Source organism: Aspergillus thermomutatus (assembly GCF_002237265.1).
Source record: "Aspergillus thermomutatus strain HMR AF 39 chromosome Unknown NODE_312, whole genome shotgun sequence".
In the NCBI taxonomy this organism is placed as follows: Eukaryota; Fungi; Ascomycota; class Eurotiomycetes; order Eurotiales; family Aspergillaceae; genus Aspergillus; species Aspergillus thermomutatus.
In genome coordinates, this window is record NW_020798362.1 from 1 (window position 1) to 22,128 (window position 22,128).

The 22,128-nt window shown below is 49.4% G+C and overlaps 6 protein-coding genes across 6 annotated transcripts; 4 read left to right on the top strand and 2 right to left on the bottom strand.

Annotated features, from left to right (window-relative positions):
• Positions 1-1,319: 1,319 nt before the first annotated feature.
• On the top strand, positions 1,320-5,275 carry CDV56_100392 (uncharacterized protein; the record flags this gene model as incomplete). Its single annotated transcript, XM_026754011.1, has 5 exons — positions 1,320-1,559; positions 1,611-1,732; positions 1,796-2,358; positions 2,409-2,960; positions 4,635-5,275. The coding sequence occupies 5 exons, from the start codon at positions 1,320-1,322 to the stop codon at positions 5,273-5,275; spliced, it is 2,118 nt and encodes a 705-aa protein (XP_026610459.1).
• A 3,335-nt stretch (positions 5,276-8,610) lies between these two features.
• CDV56_101514 (uncharacterized protein) lies at positions 8,611-10,908 on the top strand (the record flags this gene model as incomplete). Its single annotated transcript, XM_026755133.1, has 1 exon — positions 8,611-10,908. One exon carries the CDS (start codon positions 8,611-8,613, stop codon positions 10,906-10,908), a length of 2,298 nt encoding a protein of 765 aa, XP_026610460.1.
• Positions 10,909-11,846: 938 nt separating this feature from the next.
• On the top strand, positions 11,847-14,820 carry CDV56_101959 (ankyrin repeat domain-containing protein; the record flags this gene model as incomplete). Its single annotated transcript, XM_026755578.1, has 7 exons — positions 11,847-11,975; positions 12,023-12,647; positions 12,728-13,139; positions 13,189-13,309; positions 13,353-13,410; positions 13,568-13,730; positions 13,782-14,820. The coding sequence occupies 7 exons, from the start codon at positions 11,847-11,849 to the stop codon at positions 14,818-14,820; spliced, it is 2,547 nt and encodes an 848-aa protein (XP_026610461.1).
• Positions 14,821-17,853: 3,033 nt separating this feature from the next.
• On the bottom strand, positions 17,854-18,267 carry CDV56_102753 (arsenate reductase ArsC; the record flags this gene model as incomplete). The annotated part of the gene is made up of 1 exon (XM_026756372.1): positions 17,854-18,267. The coding sequence occupies one exon, from the start codon at positions 18,265-18,267 to the stop codon at positions 17,854-17,856; it is 414 nt and encodes a 137-aa protein (XP_026610462.1).
• A 746-nt stretch (positions 18,268-19,013) lies between these two features.
• CDV56_102896 (arsenic resistance protein) lies at positions 19,014-20,329 on the top strand (the record flags this gene model as incomplete). Its single annotated transcript, XM_026756515.1, has 4 exons — positions 19,014-19,278; positions 19,335-19,477; positions 19,536-19,622; positions 19,676-20,329. The coding sequence occupies 4 exons, from the start codon at positions 19,014-19,016 to the stop codon at positions 20,327-20,329; spliced, it is 1,149 nt and encodes a 382-aa protein (XP_026610463.1).
• A 298-nt stretch (positions 20,330-20,627) lies between these two features.
• Positions 20,628-21,584, bottom strand: CDV56_103084 (uncharacterized protein; the record flags this gene model as incomplete). Its single annotated transcript, XM_026756703.1, has 2 exons — positions 20,628-21,035; positions 21,090-21,584. The coding sequence occupies 2 exons, from the start codon at positions 21,582-21,584 to the stop codon at positions 20,628-20,630; spliced, it is 903 nt and encodes a 300-aa protein (XP_026610464.1).
• Positions 21,585-22,128: the final 544 nt, after the last annotated feature.

Below are 22,128 nucleotides of genomic sequence, written 5' to 3' on the forward strand. Positions count from 1 at the left end.
AGTCAAGGCACTGAAGACCATCGGGCCCATGGAAGAGCTTATCAGAGAAGCCCCTCACGAGGATCAATATTTTCTGCATCAGTCAGCAGATTATGCACAAAGGGGTTTCATTAATAGAGCGCTCTAGAATTATACTATCGTTGTGCTATAAGCAAATAATGTCTCCATATTGTAGAGTATTCTGAATTGAAGAGAATGTTCGAGACATGTTGAAATATGCTATGTTAGGTTAGACTTTCTCAACCCGAAAAGAAAATGAAAATAATGTTGAAGGGCAAGAGACTGGCTGGCTTTTCCAGAGCCTGTGCGTTCGGAGCAGGCAATCCGTCTTTGTGATCTGATGAGATTTCGACCCCGATCTGTGACCTGCCTATTCCAAAGATAATCGTGCTGTTGGCGGGAAAGAGACCGAACTGAGATTCTTACTGCATCGCACCGCGATGTGGCGAGCTCACATCGCACAGACCCTCTTCCTTTACTATAGTCATCCGCCTGCAAGGGAAGAATCCGTCGCTTGTAATAGGTGGCCAAACCGCTTATTATAATTTTCCTCTTTGGTTCTGGAGGCTCAGAAACAGCTAGTTATAGGTAGTCTACGTACTTTTAGTAACAATGAGACGATAAAATCAAGCGATAAGCAGGGCGGTATCGCGCTGTCCCGAGACCACGGTTGGCCGAAATTGGATGTCACGTGGCTACCCTACTGTTAGGCAGTTCGCTAATTGTAGGTTCTCGTATGGCCCCATAGCTAGTTTGGTATTTCGGGTTGCGGTATGCCAGTTTACAGAACCTTAACTTCGTTGTGACGTGGTGTGACGTGGTGTGACCAGAAATTGGTGGGTTGTCATCGTGACGAGCGAGATATGTTTGGTTTTCTTCGAGTTGATCCGTGATAATACTGCGCTAAACTGGCGTTGCGAGTTATATTTGGTTCAAGTTGAAGTACGGCCAACTCCTACATGCATTTAGTAGCTGTGGAGTAGCTCAGACGAATGGAGCTCGCAAAGGTTGACGAACTTAATTTCTGGTGACTCCTGATACTTGGGTGTGTCATCCTGCCCTAAACCCGAAAAGGAGCCCGAGCCCTTTAACCAATTAGACCTCAGTAGTGACAGGCATAATTTGCCAAGTCCCCATTCTTGGCAAGCATGTGAACAGTCGCCATCTTCCTATTGGATAATCGCTGGGTTGATTTCAACCTTGAGTTCACGGTCTCTCCAAGGTTTATAAACTCGATTCCTCATTGAACAATTGTACAGTAAGCTCCTTACCTCCTCCAGAACGCTGATTCCCGCCGGTTCATTTCAATACAATCTAACATGCTTCTCCCGACCCGGTCGCGACTTAGCTCGTCCCTTCAAGCACTGAATCGAAAATATCGCAGCCATGGAGGAGCTGCCAGCCCTGCACGCGCGGAAGAGCCCCTACTTGGTCGCTTGAGTGAGGTTGTTCGACATACCTGGTATCTAGGATTTACGTCCTTCGGGGGACCGCCGGTTCATTTCCAGATCTTGCATGCGCGATTCGTCGAAAGGGAGAAATGGGTTGATGAGCAGACGGTAAGGATTTATTATCTGAAGACCAGTATAGTCAGGAACTAATGGGTATAGTACCAAGAACTCTTCGCCATATGTCAGGGTCTTCCTGGACCGGGGTCTACAAAGATGTTATTCTGCTTGGTGTTGCTTCATGCTGGGTTCATCCCGGCCTTGCTTGCATTTGTCCTTTGGTGGTATGTATACTGTTTTAAATGCGACTCTTGCAATTCTTTATTATATGCTTATCAAGTCGCTAGTCTCCCCGGCGCAATCGGCATGTATGCCCTCTCTCTCGGCGTGCAACAGATTGACGAAACACTTCCCGCACCAGTCTACGCTCTTCTTTCCGGCTTGAATGCCTCAACCGTAGGCATTATCGCCCTTGCTGCTGTCCAGCTAGCCGAAAAGGCAATCCGCGATAAGATTTCCCGGATCTTGGTAATCTTCGGCGCATGTGCTGGCCTCTGCTATAGCGCGCTTTGGTATTTCCCTATTCTCATGGTTGCTGGCGGTGTTGCTACTGCGCTGTGGGATGGGTGGGTGTATCAACAAATTCTGAGGGTGAAGATTGCGTGGAAGAATAGGAACCGACAGACCGAGCCGGAGGGCGATGCCCCTGGATCTGCAGGTTGTGAGCGTTCGTCTGAGAGAAATTCAGGACAGGGGGCCGGGACGGAGATGCTACGGATGAGGAAGTCCGGTACAGAGGCTTTCCCGCCAAACTTGAATGATACCCAGGCAGAAGAAAGGGATGCGCATCCCGCACAGGACCATGTAATCCGTATCCGTGTTGGGGCTGCAATTTTCATTTTCTTCTTTAGTAAGTTCCGTCTGAAAGTTTGCAATGACACTGTACATGGGCTGATCCAGAAACCACAGCTTCCTTTATCGCTATCCTTGTTTCAAGAGCCAAAATTTCGGCACCCCCTCTAGCCCTCGACCTCTTCGCAAACATGTACTTAGCCGGTACTGTGATCTTCGGCGGCGGCCCTGTTGTTATCCCCTTGCTCCGGTCATACGTTGTGGACCCAGGCTGGGTTTCCAGTCGAGACTTCCTAATCGGCCTTGCGATAATCCAGGCCTTCCCCGGCCCAAACTTCAACTTTGCCGTCTTTCTCGGTGCACTCGCCCTCCGAACCACATCCTACCCGACAATCTTCGGTGCATTCCTCGGTGGGTTAGGGATTTTCTTCCCTGGAATCACCCTCGCCGTCGCGATCCAGTCCTTCTGGCGTATTCTGCGGAAACAGAAGTATATAGTTGATTTTCTCCGCGGTGTGAATGCATCAGCTGTAGGATTAGTCTTTACTGCTGTGTACCGGCTTTGGGAAATTGGATATTTGACTCCGCAGGATCGTGATGGTCAGAGTCTGGCGAAAGAGCCCTGGTGGGTTGTTGTTGCTGCTGTTACTTACGCTGAGAGTGCGTGGTTCAAGGTTCCACCTGCGGCTGCAATTTTGCTAGGTGCTGTGCTTGGGTTGTGTTGGTATGGAGTTGTTAGTCCTGCCTGGTGATGGAGTCTAGATATTGTGGATATGCTGGAAGACTGGCTGAGAGCTGCGCAAATTTGAGACTTCAAGTCTCTCATATGCTACAATATGTAATGTATCTTGTCCAGTCTCTCCATCCGTTTTGTACCTCCCCCCTCCTCTGAGAGCGGTCTTTGGGATAATTCGGCGAAGTAAACCTCTAAGCAAATTTAATTGGTGTAGGCTAATGGTTCTTACCTCGCCACAGGTTTGCCAACAACGCTGAAAAGATAGGTCACAGGCAAGCAATCTGCTGCGGAACTAAATCTCCTTTTGAATTAACAGTAAGGGAGACTCAAACAGCGAAAAGAATTCCGCTGCAGCCACCTCATTCGCAATTGATCTCAAGATTTCCCGTTCAAGCGCAGCAGCGGAATTGACCCACGGCTTAGCGCCGCAGCGGTCATTCTGCGGTGCTCGGGCAATGGTGGGCTCCTAGCGTCGGATTTGTAGCCTCGATGGTTCACAGGCCCCTCCGGAACCAGTTAGCAGCCAGTCGGCCGAGCTGGCCCTCAGGCCACGGCTTGTGAGCCAGTGGGGGACAGCGGGCCAAGCGGGACAACTGGTTGCAGCCTCCCATGATCTGTCTTGGCCCGCGATACTGGGAGGCTGGTCTCCGGATTTTAGGCCCACCTGGAGCCAGGTCCAACGCTATCAACCTCTCACAGCTTCCCATCCACCCATGCCACAGATCCCACGCTTGCGGGCATCAATATGGCGAAGAGTTCTTGGTACTACAGCGATTAGTCCCACAATATGCCATTTAGATAAATAGTACCTACCGTCTGCTCATCAACCCGCTTTTCTTTCTCGATAAACCGCGCGTGAAAGATCTGGAAATGAACAGATACCCGGTATGCCGAACGACCTCGCTCAGGCGACTGGATAGCGGCTCTTCTATGCGTGCAGGGTTGGTTGCTTCTGCATGACTGCGCCAAGTTCGATTTAGTGCTCGTAGGGACGAGAGGAGTCGCGACCGATTAAGGAGAAGCATTTTGGATTTGTCTACGGATAAACTAGCGAGAGTCTCAACATAAAGGGAGTGAAGAATTATTCGGGATGAGCCAAGATTAAAAGTATTGGAAGATGGCAACGTTCGAGTCAACTCTAATGTTTATCCAATAAGAAGTTGATCACCGTCTGCGCAGCGTTTGGCCGTCTCGTGGGAGATCCATGTTCAACGTCACAGAAAGCAATGACAGCATTGATTTCGGCACGAGTTGAATCCTTTGCGGGCAATACTTTTCTCGGCCTAGGTCAAGCAATAAAACTAGTGAGCGAAACGATCATCATACAGAATGCTAAATCGAGTTTCCCGAGATTGTACTAAATATGCTAAGCGCATACTTGGCATATGGCTTGGCATAGAAAACGACCGCTCTGAGGGGTGACACTGGTTTCGACTTCCCCTATATCAATAGCCACTTAAAAAGCGAATTATGATCACGCAATATACTGCGGAAATTATTTCATTCAGTTGTTATGTTCACCGCGAACAGCGGCTATTATAAAGGGTCAGGACGAGGATTTGTAGTAGATCACTGGTTATTATTCCTAACTTCTCTAGCTATGACTTCGGAAATCCATCTTGTCCGCCATGCGGAATCTATCCACAATGTCACCAAAGACTTCTCTCAACTTGACCCCGGCCTGACACCCCTTGGTTTTGAGCAAGCCACACAGCTCACCCGAACGTTCCCTCATGCTTCACAGGTGGGCATAATCCTCACCTCTCCACTACGGCGCACCATCCAAACCACGCTCGCTGCTTTCCCACACGTTCTCGATAAACGCTACTTCGACCAAGACTCTGGCCATGGTATTATAAATGGTGCGACCCCCATCTTGGACCCAGATTTGCAGGAACGGAGTGCGCTTCCCTGCGACACTGGATCCGCATCCCAGGACCTGGAGATGGCTTTTCCGAGACTAGACGTGAAAGATTTAGCCGAAGGTTGGCAAGTGAAGGAGGGTCGTTATTCCCCAGAAGATGAGGCAGTGAAGGAGCGGGCGAAGAGAGTGAGATCTCACGTCGCGAAACTCTCTGATCAGTTAAAGTATGAACAAAGGAAACACATCGTGATTGTGACGCATGGTGTTTTCATGAAATATTTGTCTGAAAATGCAGAGATTGATCTACAAAAGGCGGGCTGGAAGAGCTACACACTTGAAAAACATGGCTCTGGTATTTCTATGTGTGAGAAATAGAAATGGGCTGAAAAATCTTAATAGAGTAATTGCTCCCTCCTAGCAGCAATCCGTTTTGCTGTTACTCGCTTGACTGCTTCATCACTTCTAATCAGAGCCTTATTTTACTCCTATGCGGGAATGTTTTCCCCCCTGTAGAAAGCCGGTCGACAGTGTTGCCAGGAGGCGGGGTTTCATCTGATTTCCCCTCTTTCCAAGTGGCCAATAAAGTGAGGGAATATACACCGCGGGCGCCGTTATCAAATCGATGGCTCATGTCCGGAAATCAAATCTTCCAATGCATAAGAGACAAGTCCCTTATAGCCTCGAAATTCGCTAGAACGAAGGCTCCTGTTTGGCAGGAGCTTAAACTCCACACGTCACGCAGACCATGGATTGGAAAAGCTTCTCATTTCTATGTTAATCGCAACTTAAAAGAACAAACTATAGCCGGCGGCTACAGTAGCTCAATCTGACAAATACACTGAATTAATTAGTTATTTGCTACATACCTCGTTTCTGTTCTCCATTCTTCCTGTTTGATTGAAGCAGATCGTCCAGATATTCACGGATCTGGTTGGATGTGGTACATTAGCGCCTTCAGCGAGGCGCAGGATTCATATTATGTATCTCGATTGCCCGACAGGCCTTCAGCCTCAGAAGGCCAACAATCAAGTCTGGGTGATAAGATCAATGAGGCAAGTGCGTCCCAGGAACAAGTCGATCCAAGGGGCAAGGACATAATAAGTCAGGATCATGATGTAGGATCTCCTGCGCCGCAAGCCACACGACCGATCTGGCCTAAAGCCCGGAAAGGAGATCTATCCGGGGTTCTAAGCCCAAATCAGACATAGGCTTGTGGTCTGAACACCTACAAGGCCAGAGGGGGCAGAGCAAAGGCCTAAGGTGGTAGGTCCAGACGCTGATGACTTGGGTAGTAAGATCTGGTGCGTAGGCCGATTGACATAACGCCAGAAACACCAAACCTTGCGCCCCCGACCAGGCTGGTCGTCAGACCGCGGTCCTACGACCACCACAGACGGAGAACCACCAACTGGCGTCTACGGCAGGTGCAAGACCCAGGCGGTCGTCTGAATACATTGTTGCGGCCTGTCTGGTCTGCCGACCACCCAAATGTTACTGAGTCCTCCACTTCGCGTGCGATCGACCTCATTGTGTCTTCGTCCATCGCAAGCTCTCCCGCGAAATTCATAAAAATTCATCGTGTCATCGCGACCTGTCGACGACGGAGTTTCCTGTCACGCCTTCATATTTGAAATACATTCGACCAACTGACAACCCGTATATGGCCCAGGTGGGGATCTGAGCTAGGCAGCAAGATTTTGGCAGAACCGGCGTTTCAGGCCACGAGGAAAGTGGGTTTGGGCAAGGGTGGCAAGATATCTGTTTGCCACGGCGATCTACGCAAGTGAGCTTTATTTTAAAATCGATGCTAGTATAGATAATTAGTTTCTACAGTGTAGTATAGAGCTTCGTGTACGGAGTCTATTCCGTACGAAATCAAATTGGATTTCCAAGTACAGTAATATGTTCTCTCTAAAAATTCCCCGAGTTCGTTGGAAGAAAGAATTTGGAAGAGAAGGCGAAGTCTCTCGGAAAGTGGGCGATAGCTTTGACCCTGACAGGGGTGGGACCAATTAGTCACCCGTTGTGAGGCATGGTGATTAAGTTAGCTAAACTTAGCGCCAGGCGACTATGTGAGTGTTCTTGCAGTTCATTCTTGTGGTTCCAGTGTGTTCAACGCAACAGATTTCAGAAAAGCTCAGCGTTTGAGAGAAAAGGAAAAGGGCAAAAAAAGGGTGTTTTTCTTTAAGCCTTAGAAAGCTATTCAAGCAAAAAGCGGGGTTGGTAAAGAACTACTCCTGTCATCAAATGTGTTCAACATCTGTTGGAAGCAATGGGTTCATCAAATCACAGGCAGAGCTGGGAAGATCTTGACGCTCCTCAAAAAAGCGCAAGTCTCGAAATAAAATATTGGTTGAACACTTGAACCGCAAGAACGGCCCACATGGTGGCTTCACCAGTGACTGACTCATTGGTCCACTCCTTCAGACAGACAGAAAACAGCGGCCCAGCTTTCTCCCACCTCAAGGTGGGAGTATATACTCCGCACACAAATAATATAAGGGGCCCGCCGCCTCTAGAGAATCTTCTTCTAGAAAAGAGTGAGAATTTTGAGGAGAAAAAGCGCTTGGCTGAAGGCGCTCCCGTAAAGCAAGGAAGCGGCTCAGATTAAGATGACTCATCTGATCGCGCGATGATCGCGCGATCATTTACTCTGATAGTTTCGCGTATATTTAGCTCCCCTATTCTGGGGCCATGTTTTCTTGTAACCCATGGCTATCGCATACGCGCCGTTGGTGCATGGGCAACTCCACTCTGCGTGCGCTTGATCACCATACCCATCGCCAAGGTTTCGGCGAGAAACGTGGTCATCGCGTACGCCGGGTCTGTGCGTACACACTTTTAGTCTTCACGCCAGCAGCAACCCTACTCGGATCTAGAGGACCGTGGCTCTGCATATGCCCGACATGCGCACATGCTTTCCTTCTCCCGACGCGCCCATCTTCCCTACGCATATCTCGAGACCGTGGCTCTGCACACGCACAGAATACGCACATGCCTTGCTTCTCTCTATGCATCCATCTTCCATGCGCATAATTCAGGAAACTATGGCTGTGCGTATGCCCTATTGGCGCATATTCTTTCCTTTTTCCTACGCGCCTGTCTTCCCTACTCATAATCCAGGGAACCATAGCTTTGCGTATGCCTGATGCACGCATGTGCTCTTCCTCTCGGTGCCCATACTCCACAGTTTCAGTGGGATTATCGCTATGGCATATGCCCTATTAGTGCCTACTGTACGCTGCTGCACTAATCTTACAAATAATGGTGATCACCACGTATGCCCTTCATGGATCGTTAAGAAGCTATTTTTAACGTTACGGATGCGATAATATTGATATAATCTACTAGTATCCAGAAGAAGTATTATGCCTATTCGGTGTTAACACGGATTTTAGACATGCAGCACAAATGGCATAGTAGCAGGTAGGGTAGAGGGGTGCTTCTGGATGGTGCCTGGAGATAAAAGTTGAGTACTAGTTCTCGCAACGCCGACTAAGCGCTGCACGTGTCTGGTGGCTTGCTTCCCGCAGGAACTGAAGCATTTCTGCCTAAGGCATCAAGAGACCGTGTGTGGTACATTAGTAATCAAACATAAACAAATGCGCAGGTGCCGCGTCACTACTCCCTGATCATGAGTTGCGTCGCGCAAGTGTCCCAACAGGGGGTTCATATCCGCTGGATTCCTGACATCAAATTAACCACTAGCTATGCAGGACGATATTGCCGAGTTACGACGTCAACTGGAGGAAGCGAGACACGCACGGGAAGAGGAGAGACACGCACGAGAAGAGGCAGAAAAGCGGCGGGAAGAGGAGAGACACGCACGGGAAGAGGCAGAACGGAGGCAGGAAGAGGCAGAACGAAGGCAAGAAGAGGCAGAACAGCGTTTGCAACCTACTGCTCTGTTTCACCTCCTTGACCGCTGCCACGAATATCTGTCACAGGAGATCCGAGTTGAGACAGATGCAGCCTTGACAACCCAAGGCAACGTGACTGACCCAGTTAATCGACTTTACCCCAAAAAGATTATACCTTGGACTGATTTTCCTGATCTCCAAGAGCGAATCTGGGAGAGACTCGAGCGTGCAGTTGACTTTACCTCGCGTCCACTCTTTCCCTCCGACACCCAGTTAGACTACGTCGCAACGAATATCCGGGACCGGCCGATTTACTCAGAAGCAACTTTACGAAATTTCGAGCGAGACACCGTGGATAACTTTGTTGAAAAGATTATCGAGGCCTTACAAGATGATGAAACTTTGCGACGGGAGTTTGGTATAGAGGGTCGAGTCGCATTCTACGACCGCGCGAACTCAGCCTCGCTGAATGACAGCCTGGAGCAGATGCATCTTAATGATGAACATGACGCGCCTGATCAACCACCAAACACCAACCGCGGGAGAGGTAGAAGAAAAGGAAGGGGGGAACAGGTGGCCCAAAATCAGAAGATAGCACGTTCAGGATGGCGACGCAATCGCCGGGCCGATCAATTCTGTGTTCACCTCGTGGCTGACGAGCGCCAGATACCAGTTTATGCAGTGGAGTTCAAAGCGCCTCATAAATTAACCGTCGCTGAACTAGTTGCGGGCTTCCATGAGATGGACCTGGAGCGCGATGTTATCAATCAGGAAGGTGATACATTCGAGTTTTATGCTACTACTCTTGCTGCTGCTGTGTCTGCTCAGATATTTTCATACATGCATGGCCTGGGGAGACCACTCGGATGTATTCGGACGGGGGAGGCGATTGTCTTTCTACGTATTCCGACGGATCCTACCGTACTTCAGTACCACTTGTGCATCCCATACCAAGACGTGCAGGCAGGCGAGGAGAGCCGTCTTCACCGGACCGCTGTGGGTCAGATGCTTGCATTCACCCTCCAAGCACTGGCTGCCGAAGCTCCATCTCAAGAGTGGCATGATGCAGCATATAGAAACCTGTCAACTTGGGAAGTCGAATACTTGAATGTCTTGCGTGATATCCCCGAAACGATACGCAAGGAACCGCCGTCCTCGAATTACCGGCCTTCACACTGGAAACCGATTCTAAAGACACACAATACACGTTCCCGCGCTCGCTGTAATCCAGGTATATCTACCCCGCAGGGCTCTCCAAGTGAGGATAGCGACAGTGACAATGGGGTACCTTCGCCGTCTACCGCACCAGCCGCCCGCAGATCGAACCGCAGAAAAGGGAGTGAACGTCTATTAGCAAGCGGACAAGAGCAGTCACCGCGTGACCGGAGGAAAAAGGAGGCCCCTTCTCAAAAGGGCGTGCAGAGATCATACTGCACTATGGCTTGCCTCCGCGGTATGGCCAACCGAGGTCGCCTCGATACCAAGTGCCCCAATCGGCAACTCCACGGTGGTCAGTGGCATCCGATGGACGCGCGTGGGCTCACGCGCAACCTGCATCGTCAACTTGTCCAGAACCGGAACGAGGGTTTTGAACCACTACACATCCGTGGTCGGACTGGGTATCTGTTAAAAGCAACTCTATTGTCTCACGGGTATACCGTGATTATCAAAGCCACAACGGAGGAGAAGGAACATGCCCTTATAGCAGAAGCAGACAACTATCACCGCCTCCGTACCTTGCAAGGGCATCACATCCCGGTCTGTCTAGGCAGCTTCGTGCCGAACATCGAATATTGGTACCATGGTGAAATAATGACGCATATGATGATCCTGAGTTGGTCTGGAACTCGTCTTCAGCGAATAAACAACGAAAATTCAGCCTTCTTCCACGAAGAGCGCAATCGTTGCCTGTCCATCCTCCAGTCACACGGAGTCGACCACAAAGACAAAGAGTGGCGTAATATGCTATGGGACGAATCCACCCAGCGGTTGGTTATCATTGATTTGGAGGACGTGGAGTGGCTCAAGCAGCCTAAGCGGCCTCGGGCTCTCCAACCAACAACGGGCAATTTATGTCATCATGCCGCGAGGGCGCCGAGAAGTAAACGAAGGCGCCTTCGCAGTCTGCCTGCTGCCTGCAACTCGTGATGGCTCGCTTAGAGCAGCTGGCTCCTTATTAGAAAACGATTCCTCTCTCTTGGCAATCGGAACCAAGCACTAAATCTAATTTGTCTCATGCTATCCAAGAGCGCGCGGGCATGGGATTGCTGGCCAAGGATTGCGGTGAGGGTCACAGTTCAGCAGCGCCTGCTACCAGTCAATCAGGAGGCTTTTTGATTGACAAATCGTCCTCATTTACATTTGCGTCCCAGAGCTCAGCTGCCTAAGCCTCACGGGCCCTGGACGGGTTGCTTGGATAACTGGTCTTGATTCGAAGATTCACTTGAACGGTGGAGGCTAAGCTGGGTGTTAAGAGCTAGTCGTTCACCATGCGCAGTTCTAGTCCCACCTAGTTTGAAGTAGCGGGTGGCGTCTAAGGCGCCGATGCAACGCTATGGCTATCTTCGCCACGCCCTGATGAGAGCTCCTGACTACTATCAGCGCCAAGGATCGCGGAAAAGGTCAATATTTTGGACAGTTTGGTTTAGGATAAGCCCTTTCGGTGGGCCAGCCGCACTATGTCAAAGAGAGTACGGTCCAATGCGGACTTGACATACAAACACGATAATTTTCCTCAGCGATGAGCCCGCACAATAGCCTTTATCCGTGCTCGACTGTGCTCTAACCGTCTCGTCGGCCAACTGGATATGAACCGAGCCGGGTCTGCCTTGGACTAGGGAGGGTTGAAGCAAGGATAGCCAACCAAGCACTTTCCGTGAAAGGAATAGTCTACTCTGGTCAGTCAGACACCCTGCTGGCCACCTCCGACTGGCTCGCTTTCCACCATCCTAGGATGCTGGAACGCCCAGCTAGCATAGTAGAATGTCCAGAGCCACGGCTATAAGAATCCCTACCCCTCCCTTCTTTTGCTCAAGTCTCACCAACAGCAATAACCGATTCTTCATTCAAGCTCACTTTCCTCAACCATGTTGTCAAACAATGTTGATTCGTCCGATCCAATCCAAGAAATCAGGGATGAGCTCATCGCGCTCCTGGAGCGTTTTGTGCATCTTATTGCTTCCCACGCAGCCATTGATCTTCAAGAGACGCCCAAGGTACGCTGGTTCACTGAAAATCAGGAACATACTAAGTGCGACATAAGTTTCAAACAATACTTCACGAACTTTGCGAGGCACGCCCGGATGTCGCACGAGCCATTGTAGGAACCATTCAAGAGAGAAACAAGCCGGTCCCACCCGAACAGCAGGTCAACGCGAGCACTGCCCCCTTAAAACGAAAATGGAAGCTAGACCAAGATCCCCCTTATCGTCCATCAAAGTCTACCAGGATTAGCAGATCTTCCGCATACCTTGCGAAATCCAGTCCCACCGCTGACTGTCGCGGTCTGGAAACAGAAAGGCCGATCATGGAGGACGACGAAGCTCTTCCAACAGTCACCATGGCAAGCGAGGACATGCCACTGATGGAGACTCCAACATCACGCGGGCCCGAAAATACCCTACCAGATGCTGAACCAATGCCGCCCGCCGGAAAGACCCTAGATGCAGGACAGATTGAAAAAAAGTCCTTCCCTCAACCTAAGGTCTACCAAGAAAAAGTACTAGTGTCAGCTGAGAGCTCTAGTTCATCCTGTCAGCTCCCAACAGACTCCTCTATGGAGGCATCGCCTGTCCGGGACTTGATTGTTGAGGCTGCTCGGACCCTCTACCACAACTCAGCCAACACCAGGACGGCGTCCCAAAGGCTATACACAAACGAATTCTTCGGTCATTGCATAGCACCCAGCCGGAGGCACTAGCCGCATCTACGAGTAACACGTAGTCTGATGGTTCGATATGGGTACAAGTACTTGAGATGGGATCCTCTCGGCAACGTCACGTTACTATTCTTAATATGCTGGAGTACATGGGGGCCTGGGAATGGTATGATGGCCAAGTACAACTGGCCCAAAGGACGATCTCCACCAAGAAGGGCCAGCCCGTGGATCGTCGAGGAGCTGCAATCCATGTGCTGAATGAGATGCAGACCACTCGAAGGAGTGTGGAAGACCAGGGAAGGTGGATTAGCGGGGTTGGAACGGTTGCGTTGAACCAAAGTGAAGCAGGCCACGAGCTTCCGGGCAGTCCGGTCAGCCTTGCTGAGAGTGACCAGCGCCAGCGGAGGAAACTGATCAGCATGCAACTTAGCAGAGGCCAGAAGCTAAGCACGAAGCTGACTAAAAACCTAGGATTTGGGATACTGTTCAGCAAAAAAAGCTGGTAAGGCCGGCATTGTTTTGATATTTCTAAATCCGCTAATAAAAGCCAGGGAATATACTAAGATGAGCATGAGGCGTCTGGACGACCTTATTAATTCTATCCAAGCAGACCCCGGATCCCGGATGAAGATATCGTCGGACGAACAAAAGAAGAAGGGCACTAGTGGAGCAGTATGCCTTTCCGGGAGACACTGGATATACTCAACGATGCTAGCACACCAGCAAGATGGATGTGGATTCCAAGTCTCAGTCTGGTCGCAGCCCAGAAAAAGGTATTTATCATCCTAGACGCATTGGATGAATCAATTACAAGAGATGATGTTCTCCGCTGGATCAAGGACATTGTTTCCAGGTCAGAGTTACATGTCCAGCTGCTTTGTACCAGCCGACCTGAACCCGATTTTCTGAGCCATATTCCACAATTGATAGAAGAGCAAAATTGTTTGCCACTTGATAAGGAGGCTGTCGACTCTGATATTCAATCGTGGGTCACAACACAACTTGCTCAACGGCATGATTTTACAAAGAAGTCGTTGTCGCAGGATCTTATCAAGGAAATCCAGGGGAGGGTTGGTGATGGGGCCGACGGGATGTGAGTTACTACCTCTTCAATAATAGCATGGTTTGCTGACACTCTGCTTAGGTTCAGGTGGGCGTTCTGTCAATTGGACAGTCTTGCTCGATGTTCCCACGAAGCCGCTATGGAGGAGGCTCTTGCATCTTTGCCGCAGACATTAAATGAGACATACCAGCGCATGATTGCAAACATACCAGCAGAGTTACAGAATGATGCTATACGCCTCCTGCAATTCCTGGTGCACTCCAAGAGACCTGTCAAGCTAGCGGAAGCTAAAGAAGTAATTGCGACGCAGATTAAAACTAAGGCGCGAGGGTTCAGTGTCAAGCGTCGACTGTTCTATGAGACTGATGTTTTGAAATACTGTCCCGGCTTACTGACAGTTGTTCAGGCCACCAATAAAGAGCTACACCTCGCCCACTTTTCTGTCAAGGAGTATCTTGGTGAAATGAATGGTTTTAGCAATGCGACTGCCAGCGTTTCTATTACAAAGACGTGCTTGACTTATCTCACGGACATCAACGGTAGCCACAAAGAGCTCGAGGAGAATTTTCCAATGGCAAGATATGCGGCGGAAGCTTGGACAGGCCATGCTGCGTTAGCTCAGGCTTCTTCAGATATTGTTGCAGCGATAGTCAAGTTCTTGATGGAGGAAGCGACATTTCAACGATGGCTTCATTTGTTTCAGGCTGATGTGAGTTGGAAAAGCAACTCTGGCTCTCCACCAGGCTCCAGGCTCTACTATGCGTGCTTCGCAGGGCTCGCACAGCCAGCACGAACTATAATCCACAATGGGGCAGACGTCAACGCGAAGGGCGGCCGCTATGGCAATGCTCTCCAGGCTGCCTCGATAGAAGGCCATCAGGAGGTTGTGAGACTGCTCTTGGACAAGGGAGCAGATATCAACACGCAGGGCGGGGAATATGGCACTGCTCTACAGCGGGATTTTATTGGTCCGCTATCAGGTGATTTGCGCATGACTGGGTCTTTCAAAAATGGTAAATTGGGCAGTTCATCCTTCGGTATCCAGAAGACCTACCAAGAGTATCTTGGTGGTAGTATGCACACTTGGCGTCACCAACTCAGAGACCAGGACAGCATTTGATGTCTCCCGACCAGAGACCATCCAGCTCAGCATCAAGGCTGCTAGAATACTTCTCGAGTACCATGAGTAAGGCCCTGACGCCTCACAGAAGGTGGCTAGTCCGTACAGCTGATTGATGTCTAGTATCATCCAATCTGAGGTTGTTGAGTTTATTATTGGCAAAGATCAAAAGCGGTTCTTAATCCATGCGGCATTTAGCTGGTTCTTTTCCTGAAGGTTTACGACAAGCTCCTATAACCAGGGTGGTTGATGAGGTCACCTTTAGTCGTTGCTGTGATATCCTTCGAATATCACATGTATCTTAGGTAAAAAGTAGACATCTCGACTCTCGCGGCTTGCGCTTGAGAGGATTTTTTAGATGTCACTGCTGAATGCTGATTGGTCATATTTCCTCCGCTCCACACCGTGCTGACCTCTGGCAGTTACAACCATTGACTATTCAGTAGTTGCGCAAAGTACTTCCAATGAGTTAATTTAGCCAAGTTATCTCAGCGAAATCCTTCGCTTACTTTCCGACTTTCCTTCCGACTTTCCCGAGGATGTCACCGCAGGGATTTAATACGCTACCTGTAGACTCCGTTTGTCAAGTGCCAGAAATTCCTCTCGCTAATGACTGTGGATAAGGTTTCGAGGCGAAATACGGGGAGCGCCAAGGTTCATCTCGTTTTAGCTTGACGTTTGGGAGCAATGAAGTTATCATCGACGCTTTGTCTCTAATTCCATGGACCAACCATATTGTGTGTTCAGGACACACAGTTGCAGAGCCTTGACAGGGTTGTTTGGGGCAAAGGCCTATCACCGCTAATACAATGCGCCTGTGATAAATAACGCATCTCTGGGTGGTGGCGCTGCGAAGCTCCTTTTCCCTTGGGCTTCTGCTTGATAGAAAAAGTTCTATATCATTACATACCCGCTCGTTGCATTCCATGCTACCTACTGATGACCTGAACCAAGATTGTTCAGCCAAAATCTGCTCGCCGAATCTCATCCAAGTACATCCAGCAATGGCTAAAAAATACCACAGTTCGGATGAGATTAGTCTGGATATTGAAATATTCGAGTGCGACATATGCGGCGCTGGCCGTGATAAGTTCGGGTTGCTCCGGCCTGGTAACTCCATTGAGGGTCGAATACATATTTCATCGAAAACTATGCTCCAGTTCAAAGATTTAAGGGTCATGATTGAAGGTTAGTCAAGGGCAGGTCGCTTGAATTAACTAAGTGGAGCTGAAGGTATAGGCAGGCATACAGTCAACGCGAGAGTTTACTTCTCTTTTCAACAGCGTGAATATCAAGCCATATCCAGGGGTATATCGAGATCTGTTTCCTGTGGAGACTCGGCAGACGGTAAGTGCTAGGATAATGGGATTTGGAAAAAGTCACTGATTAACTTAGTTCCTGAGCGTTGAATACAACACTTGTCCCGAAACAATCCAAGACAACGATAACCCCAAGGGTTCAAGGTCCTATAGCTTCCCATTCTTCTTCATTCTCCCCGCCACAACCACACGCCCCGACGATGGGATACCACGGCTGTGTCAGTCACTACCGCCGACTTTCGAGGCTAATATTCAATCCTCGGCCTCTGATCTATCAGTACAGTACGTGATCCGAGCTATTATTGACTGCGTAAGGGTGAGTTCTCGAGGTACATCAGCTGCGGGCGTCATTGAGGGCGCCAGAGAGATCGGATTCCTCCCATATACTATGATTCAGCCGCCAATACAGACTGCTTGGTTCCCGAACGAGTTCATCACAAGAGCTCTCCTACCATTACGAAGACATGTCTTTGGTCGTCGCCTCGGCTGCTTCACTCTAAGTGCCAGTGAACCTTGTCCTCTAATCTACTCATTACCCAGTGACTTACCGTCTACGGAGTGTGCCCTGAAAATAATTGCATCTATCAAAGTTTCTGCGATAAGCCACCTACAGGATATATCGTTGAAAATTAAGTCGGCAATTAGTGTGCGAACTTTCTACTCTCCAACACCAAGCTCTTGTGTACCGGGTCAGCTCTCTCAGTCGCGACGTACTGGGGTCCGATTTGATACGAAAGAAGTGGGCCGAGCTACTCAACACTGCGCGAAAATAGATTGGACTCCTTCCTCGGAAAGTCCTACAGCCAATGAGTTCGGAAGTGAAGGGGATCGAGACAGAGCAACATCAGGTATTTCAAGCTCCACAATAACAGGCCATTAGCATTGATTCTGAGTTCCTTAGACGCCAAAGACAAGACCGAGGTAGGACACTGGGAAACCATGATCCTAGTCCCGTCGAAGCCGCAAGAGGCTTTGTTGCCAACGTTTTGCAGCACTCTACTTGCAAGGTCATATACATTACGCGTCTACGTTCAGCTATTAGGAGTTAAAACTGAGCGTGCTTTGCTGGAGGTACCTCTTCAGGTGGTCTATCCAGTGCCCTCGAAAGCAGACAGCGCTTCAGGCCCTGAGAGACCGGGCCCTTGTAAAGGCCCGATTATTCTTCTTGCGCAAGACAATGTACGTGACTTCTGACCTTGCATTAGCCTCTCTGATCTGTATTATGCAGGTCTTGCCACCGCGATATGATTGATTGTCACAAGCTGTATTATTTGATTGAGAAAATATTAGTCAGGAGACTGGTACTCGAAGGATGGCCGCCGGCTCAGATAGCCGCGCTGTCAGCCTGAAGATTATATATGATTTAAGTCGGAATTTCTGAGCCTGCTGGACTAATCTTACTTTTCAATACAATTTCTATAATTGTTGTCGTAACGGACTTCGCTGGACTGCTAGGAGACCTCCGGCATACCGCATGCCGCTTCAATAGGCTGCGCAGCAGATTGGACAACTGCAAGTTCCAAGCCTTATATCTGAGGCAGGCTAAGCGTACGTCGATAACGAACCTCCGCGCTTTTCGGAGGTCATACGAACTTACTAGCGGATTCGAAAAGTAATATTAACCAGCTATTCTTCAACTAAACTACCGAAGCAGCCCTTCTTGTACACACAACCACTGCAATAACAATTGACGAAACACATATGTTTATGTGGCCTATTCTTTCAGGGAGGGACGAAGTTCCTTGATAAGTTCCTCCACCAGACGACGCACTTCATTCCTAACCAGTCGTACAGCCTCAAGCCCTTGACCGGCGGGATCGTCCAGCTTCCAATCAAGATATCGCTTGCCCGGGTAGAAGGGACAAGCGTCACCGCAGCCCATGGTAATAACAACATCACTGCGCTGGACGGCGTCGGCGGTAAGGACTTTTGGTATCTGGTCGGCAAGGTTGATGCCTTCTTCAAGCATTGCTTCCACGACTCTAGGGTTGATAGAGCTGGCCGGAGCGGAACCGGCTGAACGGACCTCGATTGTGTCGCCCGCGAGATGAGTGAGGTAGCCTGCAGCCATTTGAGAGCGGCCAGCGTTGTGAACGCAGACAAATAAGACACTAGGATTGTCGCTCATTGTTGTTGTTGATCTGGATAATTGAAATTATTGCACAGCAAATGGTGGAATTATTTGTTTGATGTTGAATGTTGATTGTTCTGTCCTGATTAATGCTGAGAAAAACGTTAGGCAGCGCATGGATATAATGACTCACATGGAGTATTGAGGGGGGCTGGATGTCTCGGAAACGCAGATTTAGAGCTCTGTATAAGGCCAACACCACAAGCAGCTTACAGGTGAGCGAACTATTTATCACGCCTTTTTCCCACGCTTCAATGGCCTGCCAGATTTAATATGTCACTTCGCCACCTTGATTGGACCAAACCCCCAACGGGCCTTTCAACTGGTGGGATTTTCATACTAGCAGTATTGGTCAATCCAGTAGTTCTGCAAGAGCACGTGCCAAAAGACTCGTCGGCAAAAACGCTGAATGTCACAGAGCTACTACTATTGGCTGACAAAGTGCGGTGCGAAGTCTCATTGCCAACGCAGTGGGGGCATTTGAAGGTCAACCAATTAGCAGCGAGGAGTGACCTCCTGCGGGAGATGATCACTCTGCCAACAGAAGGACCCAGAAAAGAGCTGGAAACTCTTGTCTGTCGCCGCAATTGCCTATATAACAACAGCCTTTGTCTCAAGGTTTAGTCTCCTAAGCAACATTTTCTCCGGTCTCTTTTTCTGAGTCCAGGAATAAACTCTTCGCCCTGGCAGCTCTCTTAACCCTTGTTTGATCTTCAGATACTTTACTTCCGTCGGAGCACGAAATGGAAACCGCACCGGAAGGAGGCAACCAGTCCACGAGCCATCAACATGTCCACCCTAGTGACCTTGAGAAGCAAGCTCGTCAGGAGCCTCAACAAAGCTCCTGCACCAAGCAATCAGCGTTTAAGGGCCTAGGGATTTTAGACCGCTTCCTAGCACTATGGATCTTTCTAGCAATGGCCATTGGAATCATCCTAGGAAATTTTGTCCCAAATACTGGTCCCGCCTTGCAACGAGGGACTTTCGTTGGCGTCTCAGTGCCTATTGGTATGTGGCTCTTTTTGATACTTCTCTGGAATACCTCTGTTTAACGTGAATAATAGCTGTTGGCCTCCTGGTGATGATGTACCCTATCCTCTGTAAAGTGAGATACGAGTCCCTTCATCGTGTGTTCTCCACTCGGGAGATCTGGATCCAAATTGCCTTCAGTATTATTGTCAATTGGATTATTGCCCCTTTCATGATGGTAGGCAATGCACCTTCCTCTAACATTTACTCATGGCGTTGCTGATATTTTCTTGCAGTTGGCTTTAGCTTGGGCCTTCCTCCCAGACGAACCTGAGCTCCGCCAGGGCCTCATTCTAGTAGGCCTAGCACGATGTATCGCAATGGTAGGTTGCATCTCAATGAGCCAATCTGCCACACTGTTAACTGACATGCATAGGTCTTGATCTGGACAGGACTGGCTGGTGGCGACAACGAATATTGCGCAATCCTTGTTGCCGTCAATTCGCTCCTACAGATGGTACTCTTTGCGCCCATGGCCATTTTCTTTATCGAGGTTATCAGCGGCGGAGACAATATTGCTCTCTCTTACAGCACCGCAGCTAAAAGTGTTGCGGTCTTCCTTGGAATCCCACTTGGAGCGGCTATTGTGACTCGCTTCGGCATTCGCACTCTGACAAGCCCTGACTGGTATGACAGGGTGTTTCTCAAGTGGATTAGCCCCTGGTCACTAATTGGGCTTCTGTTTACGATCCTTATCTTGTTCGCATCACAAGGCCGTCAGGTGGTCCACCAGATTGTTTCCGTAGTCAGAGTCGCCGCGCCCCTTATAGTCTATTTTGTCCTGATCTTCTTCGTGACCCTCTTTATCACTTGGAAGCTTGGATTTGGGTACAAGCTGGCTGCTACACAGAGTTTCACCGCGGCGAGCAATAACTTTGAGCTCGCTATAGCTGTCGCTGTTGCAACCTTCGGGGCGGATAGCAACCAGGCTTTGGCGTCAACTGTTGGCCCGTTAATCGAGGTTCCTGTTTTGTTGGGCCTTGTTTATGTTGCCAGGCCAATTGCCAAGCGGGTTGGTTGGAAGGACTGATCTTGAAGGTTTGGGGGTTTAGACATGCACTGTTAGCAACATAAAAAGACAAAATATTATTTGCTGTTATGACTCTCCACCAGTTACTCCAGGGTTAGATGGAAAGGCGCGCAGAATGCAATTATTCCTAATAACAGAAACTGCAGTAGACTATTAGCTATAGTTGTTGATTGCTCGGCCTCTATGTGTACACATCGCTCAAGGTGAGTGACAAGAAAGAAATATGTAAGTTATGTCATCCAAGATAACTGTAATCCTGACCTGCGCAATGAGTATACATGCATTCTGTTCTTTAGAGCTAATGCTGTCTCGCTATTGCTTGCTTTATCTTCTCTTCTTTGACCCTCTTCTCTTCTCTCTCGCTAAACCGATCACCGAAAAGCTCCAGGTGAGGCCGCAGGAGAATAGTGTATTTTACAAACTCCTCCATGCAATCCACTAGCCGGTCCCTATTACTACTAGGCATGAGCCTCTCGTTTCCTGGTTGACCCTCGTCAGGAAAGTACGTGTATGCTCTAGGGATAGAGGACTGATTTGGGATGGTAAACATCCGCATCCACCGGCCGAGGATACGTAGAGAGTTGACCGCGTTGAATGATTGCGATCCACCGCACACCTGCGCGATGGCAAGGGTCCGGCCTTGTGTGGGACGCACGCTACCTGTGGTGAGCGGGATCCAGTCAATCTGATTTTTGAAGACGGCGGTCTGCAGTTGTTAGCGGTGACATAGCAATTCTGGTGAGATTGTAGCAAGACGAACCAGATTTCCGTGCTGTTCGGGCGATACCCAAACATGTCCATCACTCCACTTGCTCAACTCCCTGAGCTCCTGCACCTTTGGATGCCCGTGATCGGTATCATTCTTCACTGGTAACCCGTCCGGATTAAACACGCGCACATCGCATCCCAACCGGAAGAGAATCCTGCTGGCTTCAAGCGCCACCAGTCGAGAGTAAGACCTTCGCCGAAGACTGCCGTACAATACCAGTACTTTTAGTCTATTATTTGTCTTTCGTAATTCCTGCGCTGCCATGTCCATCACGGTTGCTAACTCCAGGGTATTCACCCAGTCCTCGGCGTCGTCAGGCTTCAGGATGAAGGGGCGATATTTCAGCCGAATTTCAGGATTGTCTTCGCGCTCTGATATAGACAGAGACACGTGATGGGAGTGTTCGGTGTTATGGAGTCCATTGGGAATGTCAGGGACAGCTGGCTTGGGCTGGGCAACAGTGGCAGAGGCGCAGGCAGGCGCCATGGTTGTGTAGGTAATGGCAGGGAAACGAATCACTGAGCGAATGGCCGGGATAGCCTTGGATATCAATAATGGTGTGAGAAGATTTTTCATCGAGAAGATGTTCTTTGTGTGTGTTATGGTACATGTCTATTCGATAGTGAATTGGTGTCGGCCGTTTTAACTAAATGCCAGACGGTAACTCAACGGCGAGTCTGTCACCAGGAGGTGCTGATTGGATTATTTCGTGGTCGGCTAATTTACGTTCCGAACCAAAGTTGTTTAGGTAAGCGCTTCGCGGCAGGCGAGTGCCCCTGGCGAGTCGTATCGGTCGCCACCACATCTCCGTGTGCAAGCAACTGCTGGAGGCCCCATCGTAAATTTCTTCCTGGAATGTAAAATTCTGGCACCGCCAGACACCCAGCACAGTGACATGGCATCAATGGACACCAGCAGGTCTACGAGGCAATCAATAAAAGCTAAGGTTGGTAACGTATGACAATCAGAACATGCTCTTATGAGGGATCTCACATCATATCAGGCTGGCCAACCATCTTCGTCACTACGC